General features: G+C 36.6%; 1 protein-coding gene across 7 annotated transcripts in view; it reads left to right on the top strand.

Annotated features, from left to right (window-relative positions):
• Positions 1-14,556, top strand: part of PPFIA2 (PTPRF interacting protein alpha 2) — a 506,769-nt gene that overhangs the window by 380,043 nt on the left and 112,170 nt on the right. For all 7 annotated transcript variants that reach the window (XM_068972181.1, XM_068972177.1, XM_068972176.1 and 4 more), the window contains 2 exons: positions 1,867-2,088; positions 14,150-14,296. In XM_068972181.1, coding sequence (XP_068828282.1) covers positions 1,867-2,088; positions 14,150-14,296 — 369 coding nt within the window. The remainder of the gene's footprint in view (positions 1-1,866; positions 2,089-14,149; positions 14,297-14,556) is intronic.

The following is a 14,556-nucleotide window of genomic DNA, read 5'->3' as shown; positions in this document are numbered from 1 at the left end:
GCAATGCAGACATTCAGTAATATTTTTGAAGTACTAACTGCAGATCCAGCTGGTATCTTAAGATGCTGTCTAAGATTGTCTTTCTCTGCCCTTTTAATTTTGATGTGTCCAGCTGTTCCCCCACGTTAGGTAACTGGACTTATCAACATGTCTTGCCATTTGTTTGCTTTCCCATTCTCTCTGTTTTATCTTTCTCACTTATCTTTTGTGATGCAGTCAATAGTCCTCCTTTTCTCCTATGGGTGCACATGCTAAATCACTTCAGTTGTATCTGACTCTTTGCCACCCTTTGGACGGTAGGCCACCAGGCTCCTCTGTCCATGGGATTCTCCAGGCAAGAATTCTGGAGTGGATTGCCATGCCTTCCTTCAGGGAATCTTCTCAACCCTGGGATTGAACCTGAGTCTCTTTTGTCTCGTGCATCGGCAGGCACATTCTTTACCACTAGCACCACCTTTTGTCTGATGTGACATTATGCAATCCAAAGTGTCATGAGTTATGCAAAATTGCAAAATAAAAAACACAGAGCTCATGGGGGAAAGCAGTTTGCAGCACAGCTTAATGACCTTGAAAATAAATAGAATACTAATAAAAATGGTAGCATAGGTTTACCCATGTTAAATGGTTAAGAATTGCATAACTGCTATGATAAATTTAACTCTCTACCTTGAAAAAGATGTGAAGTTTGCTTGTTAAAGTGGGTGTTAAAGTGGGTGTAACTGTGAGCTGTTGTGAAATGGTGGAGGGAGGGGTAAGTAAAATCGGACAGGTGTAACAGATATGGATGAGTTAACCCATACTGCTCCATGAAGTGTGAGGTTGCTGTTTGATGCTTGAGAAATGAGCATGTGTGGCATTTTGATTAATACATTCCTGCACTGATTGATTCAGCAAGGTCTGTTTCTCTGTGTTCGGCCAGTGATTCTCAAGAATGAGATTGTTCATAAGAAAGCACAAATTACATTATGTTCAAATTGTTCCTTAATGTATTTGTCATGCAAGAACAAATTCACATTTCTCAAACAGGCATTCTAGCAGAATTGATAATACTTTCTTTGCTTTCTCTCCATTCTTTCTTATTTCTGCTTGATTGTGATCTTTTTCTTTTAGCACTTATTTCTCCCCAGTTCCTGCACTGTCTTCACCACAAAACTCCAGTGCAGCTTGGCTGTAGGGCATCGTTCTGAAGACATGGATCAGCCTTGTTTCCAGGCAGCCCCTTCAAAAAGAGGAAAAATCAGTCTCAAATTATTTAAACTCTTTCAGCCTCTTTCCTGTGGATTGTGCACACTCATGACTTTTATGTTGATAGCAATATAGAAAGCAAGACTTTTCTATGCCATGCCTTGGTTCCAACGAGGTCAGATTCACAATAGGAATAATCTTATTTAAAAGAAAAATGTTGTGTAAGCTCTTTTACTGAGTGTCATTGAAAATTAATTGCAAATTCATAAAGGATCTAGAATAAAAATAGAAAATATTACATAGTTTCTTACTAATGATAGGCTGTGTTACATAAATACACTATTTTATAATAAATTTCATATGTAATTGATTGAAAATAGCTGCCACTTACTGAATGTTTAGGGTTTACCTGTGTTTTGTGCTAAACTATGTATAACGTGTATATAGTAGCTTCCAGTTCAAATGTGCCTTTTAACCTATTTGAAAATTACTGGTCTACTTTTATATTTTAATGTCAATTAAGAGTTTTCTCAGAAGCTTAGTTTTCCTCCAAAGTTAGTTCTATTAGAGTTCTTACTGTTCAGTATGAAATCTTTATCAGCCTTAGATCTTTAAGTTCATGGATTTCAAATTAAAAGAGGTAGATAATTCTAAGTGTCATTTCTTTCTCTTTTCCCACAGCGATTGTCCAATGGTTCTATAGACTCAACTGATGAAACAAGTCAAATAGTCGAACTACAAGAATTGCTTGAAAAACAAAACTATGAAATGGCCCAAATGAAAGAACGTTTAGCAGCCCTTTCTTCCCGAGTGGGAGAGGTGGAACAGGAAGCTGAGACAGCAAGAAAGGATCTCATTAAAACAGAAGAAATGAACACTAAGTATCAAAGGGACATTAGGGAGGTAAGTGATTCATAAGACTTTCAGTCTCTGCTTCTTAAATGCTGCCTCTGAGATATTTTTCCATAATTTCCACTAATGGCATATACGCGTATATTTTCTCAAAAGATCATAAATTGGAATACATTATGTTAGTTATGAAACTTATTCACTAAGGCAAAAATAGTTTATTTCATCACTCCTCTAAATATGTACAGAAAGAAAATGTTGGTACCAAGTCTCAGAAGTAATAAAAACCATAGTTTTTAATGAATTTTTAAAAGTTTAAGCTGTTAATTTTAAATAACCCTAGATTTGGGTATGAATAATGAATTGCTATACTCTTAGCAGATGGGAATACCCACAGACATTACTTTAAAAACTTCTCTCTTATTTTGGTTTTGTATCTATGAATGTGAATGTACATGTGTGACAGTGGGAACCTTGCTTTTTCTATATATTCAGTTCTTCCTAAACGTAACATCACTTCATCTATTTGAAAAAGAGTGCTTTATGGCAAAAGTTACAAGGAGATGTCTTATTTGTGACATTGCCGGATCATCTTACCAACTAAAGTGCAAAGTTTAGAACCTTCACTTTATCACTCTATTTAATTAAAAAGAAAAATTATCTACATTTAAGAAATTTTTATGATTTTCACATTTTCCATTTTACATGTTCTTTTAAATCATATTTTTAATTTTTTTTATCTTTTGTGTTTTATTTATTAGCTATTATGGGAGTTGATTCTGTGTATCCAATTGTTTTCTTCCCATTCTCCTCTGAGCCCCTTTTATCTGTCATACTTTTGCTTCCACAGTCCCATCAAAACAGTTCTTATTTAGTTTAACTTCCATGTTGCTAAATCCAGGAGCCACTTCTCAGTCCTTTGAAGCACTTGATCTAATTCCTAATGTACTTTTTCATCCTGCTAATAGCATACTACACTCTTCCTGATTTTCCTGCATCTTTGCTTGCTACCCCTGTCTCAGACTCCTTTACTGGCTCTGCTTCTCATCCCCAACTGTGGAATGCCTTCCTTCCTCAATCAGCCTTAGCTCCCCTGGTAAATTCATGCTGTTTAATAGCTCCAAAAACTAGCCATGGCCTTACGATTCCCAGTTTATATCTGCAGCTTATCTGTCTCTTCTGATTTCCAGATGCCTGAATCTAGATCTCTAATGCGTGTCTCAAAATTAACATCCTCAAGACTGGTTTATTGATAATCCCTCTAAAATGTCAGACTTACTTGCAGCCTTCCTTATCTCAGCTGATGGCAATACTACTATTGGTGTTCAGGCCAAAAACCTTGGAACTGTCCTTGGTACCTCTCTTTCACTCACACTGTATTTGATTCATCCACAAATCTTACTACTTCCAACTTCAAAATGTGTTTGTCACATGACCTCTTGCCACAGTCTTTGTGGCTCTTTCTTATTCCACACAGCAATCATCTCTCACTGGAGCATCATAATAGTCTGTACTCAGCACCGCAGCCTGAGTAACCTGTTACTGTGTAAGTCAGCGTAAGTCACTTTCTCCTTGAAGCTCTTCAATGACTACCTATTCTACTTATAGTAAAAGCAAGGTCCTTCTACAATCATACTATCTCCACTACCACCTTCTGACCTCCTAGAACTCTACCCTTTCACTTTAATCCATGCAATTCAGTTACTGTGGCCTCTTAAACAAACCAGATCTATTCGGTTGCATTTTCTTTTCCTTCTGCTTTTTACTCAAATGTCTTCTCAGTGGAGTGTTCTCTAAACCTAGTGTTTATAAATATGCACTCTCCTTCTTTCATTTTTTAAAAATCTCACAGAATTGCTGCCATCTGACAACAGCATATACTTCACTGATTTACTTGTTTGTCATATGCCTCCCTCTCCAGTGTACATAAATATTCATAAGAGCTGGGATTTTGTGTTTTGTCTAGTTTTGTTCATTGCTCTATTTTAATCACATATACAACTATTGAGTATATAATAGGCACTCAAAAGCTCTTTGTTGAAAGAATGGATATTTATGAGTGTTTGGTGTAAACATCAAAAGGCATAGATGAAATCAGAATATGTCTGCAAACAATGCCTACTATCTCAGAGTAAGATAGATGATCCATGAAGTGAGAGACCAATCTGCCACTGCTTAGATAATGATTTTCTACTCTCTATGCCTTTATATTGGAGAAGGAAATAGCAACCCACTCCAGTATTCTTGCCTGGAGAATCCCATGGACAGAGGCAGGCTATGGTCCATGGGGTCATATAGAGTAAGACATGACTGAAGCTATTTGGCATGCATGCCCACCTTTATATGAATTAATGGTTCACACACGCATCTCTCATCTTCACTCCTTCTACCACTCAAACTCAGAGAAGTTATAAAGTAGGTGAAGTGTAACCTCTCCTCTATATTACTGTCATGGAATGCTAAGATTTTTGAACAGTGAACCACCAGGGCCATTTCTTGAACTTTTAATCATTTTCTATTTCTTCATCTCTTAGTCCCACAGAATTAGCAGTGTTTTGTTTTGTTTTCACTTAACACTCACCTGTTCTATTTACACTTGTTTGGACTGTGACCCACCAGGCTCCTCTGACCATGGGATTCTCCAGGCAAGAATACTGGAGTGGGTTGTCATTTCCTTCTCCAGGGGATCTTCCTGACCCAGGGATCAAACCCAGGTCTCCCGTATTAGAGGCAGAAACTTTAACCTCTGAGCCACCAGGGAAGCCCCTACACTTGTTTAATCCAGTGTCAACCTAGACAGCATATAATCAACCTAGACAGCATATTAAAAAGCAGAGACATTACTTTGTCAACAGAGGTCCATCTAGTCAAGGCTACGGTTTTTCCAGTGGTCATGCATGGATGTGAGAGCTGGACTATAAAGATAGCTGAGCACCGAAGAATTGATGCTTTTGAACTGTGGTGTTGGAGAAGACTCTTGAGAGTCCCTTGGACTGCAAGGAGATCCAACCAGTCCATCCTAAAGGAGATCAGTCCTGGGTGTTCATTGGAAGGACTGATGTTGAAGCTGAAACTCCAGTATTTGGCCACCTGATGCGAAGAGCTGACTCATTTGAAAAGACCCTGATGTTGGGAAATATTGAAGGCAGGAGGAGAAGGGGACGACAGAGGATGAGAGGTTTAGATGGCATCACCGACTCAATGAGTTTGGGTAAACTCTGGGAGTTGGTGATGGACAGGGAGGCCTGGCGTGCTGCAGTCAAGAGTCAGACACGACTGAGCGACTGAACTGAACTGAATACAGTGTCACTTGCAGATAGAGCCCAGTATCCCCAGCTACCTGTTTCTTATGATCTATGTAAAAATAAAACTTTGATTCTAAATAGTCTTTGGATATAGATAACAAAAAGTTGAGTCAGATTTAAAATATCAGTCACATATCTGATGCCGGATATTTTTGTTCAGATTAGGAATTCCTTTCAATAGCTAAGGTGTGTTCTGCTTCCATAAGGAATTCTTTTAAAATATAACTATTCTTATCAGCTCTATAATTTCTATGTAGTTATAATTTAGAAAGGTTTCATGAGAAAAGAATATTTCTCATCATTCACATTTGAGGGAGAGTGGTGCAAACACAAATGCTTCCAGAGCCCAGGCAAACAATATAACTGTATGAAGAGGAGCTGCATATAGTAGGAAGTGATAGGGTTAATGATATCTAGTCAAGGAACCTATATTCTACCTGTCTTTGGATGCATCATGTGTGTGTGTGTGTGTGTGTGTGTGTGTATTAAGGACACTGTGAAGGCCAAATAAAGTATTTCCCATAAGTTCCAGGTCACAGGCCCTGGGGCTCTGGTTTGCTGCTCGAAATCACTTGAGAAGCAACCTTGGAGTCTATTCCAAATACAGTATGTTTAATTTCTTTAATTTTTCCTGTCCTATAGGGAAGATACTTCTAATCGTGCCCTTTTACTCAGGTTATGTAAATAACTTGTCCAAGGCCTACCCACTGTTCTCCCAACACACCACTTCCCTACTTCCCAGCACCATAAAGAATGCAAGACTATTCCAGCTTCAGAATCTGTGCTTCTTCCACTAGGAGTAGTTTTGAAATCAGCAAGATGCAATCATTTATTCAGAGGTAGCAGCCATCAAAAAGAATGCAGCTCACTGTAACTGCTTCCTATATTATCAAGCTTTTTACCTTTTCTATATTCAAGAAAATATGAAAATCATGTACTTTCAAAAGGTATCATATAAACATTAAAAATTTCAGACTTTGCTTTGTATCCTTGTCTACTAGCTTGCAAGCTACAAAGACTACTAGCTTGCAACATTTTTAAGTAGAAAACAAAACAAGGTGATTCTCCTTGCTAACTCTATAGTGCTGCCAACACAGTGTCATTTATATATGATATATGCAATAAATATTTGTCTAATTAAGAAAAAAGTAGAGAATAGGAAAAATTGACCATAAAATTTAATACTGCCATGTGGTTGCTGTGCATATGCATAGTCAAATATATCTGAAAAGGATCATGTGCTTATCTTTCATTAATGGTTTCAGACTATATTTTAGCAAATATTCTGTGTCAAGAATAAATCTATTCAAAATTTATTTTTGTTTGAAGTTTCATCTTAAGTGCTCCTTAAATTGACTGTGGCCTGTTAGAGTAGGGGCTTGGTTGAAGCTTTGCACAGGACTCACACTGGAAAATATAGTCAGTCTCATGATGAATTACCTCTCCACTCTTTAAAAAAGGCTACTGTTTAATGAGTAATAGTAATATCTCATTAAACATATTGATAAGTAAAGAGTTAAAATTTTCTGTGAAGTATTTCAGTTATATTTTGTTATATGAATAAGACAGCTCATCACTGTAACTTCTTAAGAGCTCTTTGAATGTTCACTAAGGGATTGTATGAATGAGTACATATAATTTAATCTTTTCTGTTATCTGAAACATGGAGTTATATTTTTTCACTTTAGTAACTCTGTTATTATAGAATTACATTTATTTGATATAAAAAATATAGTTTATAACCTTCAAATCAAGAGAAAATTAATTATGCAGTTTTTCTCTCTTTTTTAGGCTAAGTTTTCAGGAACCAGGAAAAGCTTTCTTGTTTGGAATTTCTCAGTAATACGCAGGGAAGAGATATTTCTCCAACTTGTAAATTCAAAACTTATTTCTGGCAGCACAGCCTGCAGTTATAAATTGAATCTCCTTCAATGAATCATTGAATTAAAAGTGAAATACCAAAGTCCCATCCAATGACTGTTACATGTAGCATATGTCATAGTCAAATCAGCTATTAATAATTGTAGGTATAATATTAATAAAAATATGCATAAATAACAATAAAAAGCTATTATTTATTGAGTGGGTATTGTACATGATAAAAAAGAAGCTAGCATTTACTGAGTGTGTATTATATATAGGACATCAAAAACACTTACAATATTATATCATGACAGTGTTACATAGTAGGTATTAATATCCCAACCAAAGACCAAATTTTAAGAAAAAAAAAGATGACACATAGAAAAATAAAGCAATGCTTACCTAGAACAGAGCTGCTGCTGCTGGCTAAGTCGCTTCAGTCGTGTCAGACTCTGTGCAACCCCATAGATGGCAGCCCACCAGGCTCCTCTGTCCCTGGGATTCTGCAGGCAAGAACACTGGAGTGGGTTGCCATTTCCTTCTCTAGTGCATGCATGCATGCTAAGTTGCGTCAGTCGTGTCTGACTCTGCGAGGCCCTACAGACAGCAGCCCACCAGGCTCCTCCATCCACAGGATTCTCTAGGCAAGAATACTGGAGTGGGTTGCCATTTCCTTCTCCAAGAACAGAGCTAATAAGTATCAAAAACTAGGATTAAAAGCAAGTATGTGCTACTTCATAGTCACATTCTGAAGAAGCACGTGTATGCCTTTAACTGAATTTTGTAAGACACTTATATATGTAAACTAGGTTTAGACTTTTTTCTTGAGCTACAAAATTGACATAACATCCCAGAGTTCTGAATGAAAATGAAATTAACACTACGATATATAACAATACAGTTAACAATTGTAGGCACTCTGAAGGAATACTCTGAAAACCCTACCATCGTTGGACTAAAAAATATAGAAAATAGAGTTTAAATTTTAAGGAAAATTTTCTAAATAGTAGCTTCTGTTTGGATGCCTATGATCTAGGGAAGTGTATACTGTTGAAAAACATAGTTTGGATAATTTTTGCCAAATTAATGGATTAATTGAGTTTCACACTTTTGAACATTAGTATAAACATAAATAACCAGGTAGGTGTTAATTTGGTCTTGAAGTTCAGCAGGATTAAGGTAGTCAAAGAAGTCAACAATGCCTAATTTCAATCCTTTTAGCCATTACTTTTGGTATTTCTCTCTTATTTAAAATTAACCTACATGTCTAAGAAAATTATCAGCTGTGGTTTTAAAGACTGAAATGCTCTGAGACTTTCTGAGCCAAAAAAATGTTACCTTTATATTAATTGTTGTTTGACATTTCGTAAATTTCTTAAAGGCTTCTGTGAGAGGTATTTAAAGTACTTTGAGACCTGGTTCATGCCCTTCAGAGGTTTGCCTTTAAAAAAGAAGCATTACTAGTAGTTGTACTAGTTATGAAACAAAGGAGATCTAACAGAAACCTTTAAGTGCTTTTTGATTTGAAAACAAAACAAAAAATCATTTTGCCGTATTCTACAGGAAGGAAGACGTGCTGTTGCACTTCTGCTTTGGATGTGGTTGTGATCGCTTACCTTTTGTTCCTTCATTCTGGGTGTGTACATTCTCTAGGAGTGTGTACATTCTCTAGGGGCCTGAGACTATTGCAGCTTCATAGCTTCTACAGGCAGGCAAGTTTTCAGAGGAGTGCCGCTGTCTTCTACAACTGCTTCTAGTCTTATATAACCGCCTGTGTAAGTGATATTTATTGAAGACAGTACTAAAGAACTATATTTTATATTTGAGGCATGTAATTTCTAAACTAGAGCAGGTCAAAATCCTGTTAACTTAAAACAGGTATAGAGAACAGTTTTGATATGATCATAAAACCAGTTCTTACCACTTAGAAGTTCTTTACCTTTACTTTAAAAAGAACCAACTTTCTGAAAGGAAACTTTCACTGACTTGTTTTTTTCAGTGAGCTTAAAAAGCCCTATTAGTATGTCAGTTATAACTTCCTTTATACCAGTTTAGTGTGATAAAGTGTAATTTTCCAATATGAAATGCTGGCTTAAATAAATTTGACTTTGGATACAAAGGGTATATTTTAACATAGGTAGTTTTAGCAAACAATTGTGTTGCCTTTTGATAAGCTTAAAAATTATTTGGACTAGTAGGTGATAGGATTGAGGATTTTGCTATTACTAAAAGAATTCCCCCAAAACAGACATTTTAATGAAAATAAAATTTTAAAAACATGTTTTTATGTATCATGAAAGCATGCTTGTAGAAAAAGAGCCATATCAATGAATTTATTTCTCTAAAAATATGTTTGTTACTTAGAAATAGCAACTGATGTTGAAGTTTTATTCACATTATTACATTTGTGGTAATTTGTTAAAATAAAATGCCAACAGTTTGGTATATGTTTTTTGTGAGGTCTAGAAGAGTCTTGCCTGGAAAATCCCATGGATGGAGAGGGCTGCAGTCCATGGGGTCCCTAAGAGTTGGACAGGACTGGGCGACTTCACTTTCACTTCTCACTTTCACACATTGGAGAAGAAAATGGCAACCCACTCCAGTGTTCTTGCCTGGAGAATCCCAGGGTCGGGGGAGCCTGGTGGGCTGCTGTCTATGGGGTCACACATTCAGACACGACTGAAGGGACTTAGCAGCAGCAGCAGCAGCAACAGCAGAAGAGTTGTATACTTTAAAGCAATTCCTTTCAACAACTTTAATTATAAAACTACAACTGTTAATAAAATAAAACCTTTCTGTATATAAATTGATATGATTTAAGAAATGTGTATGAGCTTCCCTCATAGCTCAGTTGGTAAAGAATCTGCCTGTAATGCAGGAGACCCTGGTTTGATTCCTGGGTTGGGAAGATCCGCCCGAGAAGAGATAGACTACCCACTCCAGTATTCTTGGTCTTCCCTTGTGGCTCAGCTGGTACAGAATCCACCTGCAATGCAGAAGACCTGGGTTTGAACCCTGAGTTGGGAAGATCCCTTGGGGAAGGGAAAGGCTATCCATTCCAGTATTCTGGTCTGGAGAATTCTATGAACTCTGTAGTCCATGGGGTCACAATGAGTCGGACACGACTGACCAACTTTCACTTTCACTATGTCTTGCTATCGTACAATATGAGGATTTTATCTGTTTTGTTATTTCATTTCCTTTCTCTTCCATCCATCCTTCCACTATACTCATCTCAAAATCACATTCAGTGTTATTATTGTGTGAATATGTGTGTGTGCTCAGTCATGTCTGACTCTTTATTATGTTCATCATTGTGACTATGTAAATAGTTTCCACAAATGCTCCAAGTAGTGGTTTTCAATAATAATATTTTCTTTGAACAGCTTTCTGTTTCTCTAGGATTTTATTAATTACCTGATAAATTAATTTGCTTACTAATTTTTAGAGCTATGATGAATCTTCCCACCCTCTCCAACAGTTTGGTTTCATAGTTTCAATTCAGTTATGGACAGTGGTCAAGCAAATGATTTATCTTTTTTATTTTTATTTTCTTTGAATCATCTCTTTTTCCTCTGCCCTCCACCTTTAATGTATACCAAAAATTTTATAAGCCTGTTTCATTATTTCAGCTATTGTTTTGAGATTTATCAGCTTGAAAATTCAAGAGAAAAAAGTGATCAAGACCTCTACAGTAGAAAAAGCATAAAGCCAGAATACATATAATGAGTAAACTTTGAGGGAAGGCAGAATACATGTTTTAAAATGAAAGGTAGAAGTTAAGGATGTGTGGATATGGTTAAATTTCCAGATGCTGGTGAGGGAAGTTCAGGATGATGAAAGGCTGTCCATTTAAGGGCTTCTATTTATTTTGAAGGGCTTCCCTGGTGGTTCATAGGTTAAAGCGTCTGCTTGCAATGCAGGAGACCTGGGTTCGATCCCTGGGTCGGGAAGATGCCCTGGAGAAGGAAATGGCAACCCACTCTAGCACTCGTGCCTGGAGAATCCCGTGGATGGAGGAGCCTGGTTGGCTACAGTCCACGGGGTTGCAAAGAGTCTGTGGGTGTGGCAGGATTGATTCTGCCTGTAGGAGAGTAACAGAGACTGGTTAGGAACAAGTGATTAAAGAGACCTTGATAGTAATATATGGAAACTACCGCCATCTCCTCAGTTTTAGGCTTTTTATACAAAAATGGAGAAGAAAATGGCAACCCACTCCAGCTTTCTTGCCTAGAGAATTCCATGGACAGAGGAGCCTGACAGGTTACAGTCTATAGGGTCGCAAGTGTCAGACACAACTTATAGACTAAACCACCAACATGTAAAAGCATTTTCTGAATTATCAGAAAACCACACCAAGCCCAAGGTGTTCACTTCTGTAGCTGATTTTCCCCAATATCTCAAATATCAAGTTATCTGCCTATTAATAAATTCTCATCTAGGCTCTTTGGATGATAAAATTATGTCTATTTCTCAATTATATGGTTTAAAATTATTGCTTAATGTAATATTGAATATTATATTTATGAATAGTATTTAGAATTATTGCTCCTTTTGCACCAATAGTTGACTTTTCCCCTAGAGATCTGTGTTCACTGAAGTCTCTAAATTCTTTTTTAATTGAAATATATCATATTCCAATGAAACAAGGGAAATGGTTAAGTTCCAAACTAAATTTGTCAATTCATTTGTGAGTGTGACTCATATACTTTTTATTTCATTTTTGCCTTCTCTTTTAACCACTGAGTTATTCTTATTTATACATGAAGATAAGGATACTGATGATATTTATTTATTTATTTTTAATTTATTAATTATTTTTTTTAACTTTTCAATATTGTATTGGTTTTACCATACATTGACATGAATCAGCCATGGGTGTACATGTGTTCCCCATCCTGAACCCCCCTCCCACCTCCCTCTCCATCCCATCCCTCTGGGTCATCCCAGTGCACCAGCCCCGAGCACCCAGTATCATGCATCAAAACTGGACTGGTGATTCATTTCACATGTGATAATTTACATGTTTCAATGCCATTCTCCCATATCATCACACCCTCACCCTCTGCCACAGAGTCCAAAAGACTGTCTATACATCTGTGTCTCTTTTGCTGTCTCGCCTACAGGGTTATCGTTACCATCTTTCTAAATTCCATATATATGCATTAGTATACTGTATTGCGGTTTTTCTTTCTGGCTTACTTCACTCTGTATAATAAGCTCCAGTTTCATCCACTTCATTTGAACTGATTCAAATGTATTCTTTTTAATGGCTGAGTAATATTCCATTGTGTATATGTACCACAGCTTTCTTATCCATTCCTCTGCTGATGGACATCTAGGTTGCTTCCATGTCCTGGCTATCATAAAAAGTGCTGCTATGAACATTGGGGTACATGTGTCTCTCTCAATTCTGGTTTCCTCAGTGTGTATGCCCAGCAGTGGGATTCCTGGGTCATATGGCTGTTCTATTTCCAGTTTTTTAAGGAATCTCCGCACTGTTCTCCATAGTGGCTGTACTAGTTTGCATTCCCACCAACAGTATAAGAGGGTTCCCTTTTTTCCACACCCTCTCCAGCATTTATTGCTTGTAGACTTTTGGATAGCAGCCATTCTGACTGACGTGAAATGGTACCTCATTGTGGTTTTGATGTGCATTTCTCCGATAATGAGTGATGTTGAGCATTTTTCATGTTTATTAGCCATCTGTATGTCTTCTTTGGAGAAATGTCTGTTTAGTTCTTTGGCCCACTTTTTGATTGGGTCATTTATTTTTCTGGAATTGAGCTGCATATGTTGCTTGTATATTTTTGAGATTAATTCTTTGTCCATTGCTTCATTTGCTAGTATTTCTCCCATTCTGAAGGATGTCTTTTCACCTTGCTTATATTTTCCTTTGTTGCACAGAAGCTTAGGTCCCATTTGTTTATTTTTGCTTTTATTTCGAATATTTTTGGAGGTGGGTCATAGAGGATCCTGCTGTGGTTTATGTTGGAGAGTGTTTTGCCTATGTTCTCCTCTAGGGGTTTTATAGTTTCTGGTCTTACATTTAGATCTTTAATCCATTTTGAGTTTATTTCTGTGTATGGTGTTAGAAAGTGTTCTAGTTTCATTCTTTTACAAGTGGTTGACCAGTTTTCCCAGCACCACTTATTAAAGAGATTGTCTTTTCTCTGTTGTATATTCTTGCCTCCTTTGTCAAAGATAAGGTGTCCAGAGGTGTGTGGATTTATCTGTGGGCTTTCTATTTTGTTCCATTGATCTATATTTCTGTCTTTGTGCCAGTACCATACTGTCTTGATGACTGTGGCTTTGTAGTAGAGCCTGAAGTCAGGCAGGTTGATTCCTCCAGTTCCATTCTTCTTTCTCAAGATTGCTTTTGCTATTCGAGGTTTTTTGTATTCCATACAAAGTGTGAAATTATTTGTTCTAGTTCTCTGAAAAATACCACTGGTTAGCTTGATAGGGATTGCATTGAATCTGTAGATTGCTTTGGGTACTACAGTCATTTTCACTATATTGATTCTTCTGATGATGATATATATTATCTTCATTTGAAAATTCCTATGCAATTTGGAACTATAGGTGCCAATTTTATGATTTGTAACTCTATCCATATTTGTACTTATCTCTACTGTATAACAAGCTAATTTTTTTGCCACTTCTTTTCTAAGAATACCAGTTGCGCAGTAGGGAGATTTAAGATATATTTTGTTGCGTTCTCAAAGAGACAATGATTTTTGCTAACCCAAGATGTAAGAATTCTGATAGATAAGCTGAGAAAACACATATGAAATCCTGCGTCCCTTTTATGAAAAGAAAAGAATGAAATTTACCTCAGGAAAGCAATAGTTTTTTAAAATATATCTTACTATTTTATTTAAATGATAATAAGACAATACACAAACTGAGAATCTGATTTGATTTTTAAGTTATTTTCATTTTAGGCTATGGCACAGAAGGAAGACATGGAAGAAAGAATCACGACCCTTGAGAAGCGTTACCTCAGTGCTCAGAGAGAATCTACCTCCATACATGACATGAATGACAAACTAGAAAATGAGCTAGCAAATAAAGAAGCCATCCTACGGCAGGTTCAGTATCTCCACCTTGGTTTCCTTCTGGTCTGTATGTGTTCTCACCATTCTCACAAAACATGGAGTGCATAAACTATGGTATTCCTTAGCAATAAATTACTCTGCAATTTAGAATCAAGCTAACTAAATAGATGTGATTTTCAGTATATAAGCTAGAAATTTGTCTTAAAAATAATAAAAATAATGATTAATATTTATTTTGGATCTGGACATGAACCAGAAACTGTGCTAACATATATATATATATATGTACACAC

This window comes from Capricornis sumatraensis, chromosome 4 (assembly GCF_032405125.1).
Source record: "Capricornis sumatraensis isolate serow.1 chromosome 4, serow.2, whole genome shotgun sequence".
Lineage (NCBI taxonomy): Eukaryota > Metazoa > Chordata > Mammalia > Artiodactyla > Bovidae > Capricornis > Capricornis sumatraensis.
This window is presented reverse-complemented; position numbering and strand designations above follow the sequence as displayed.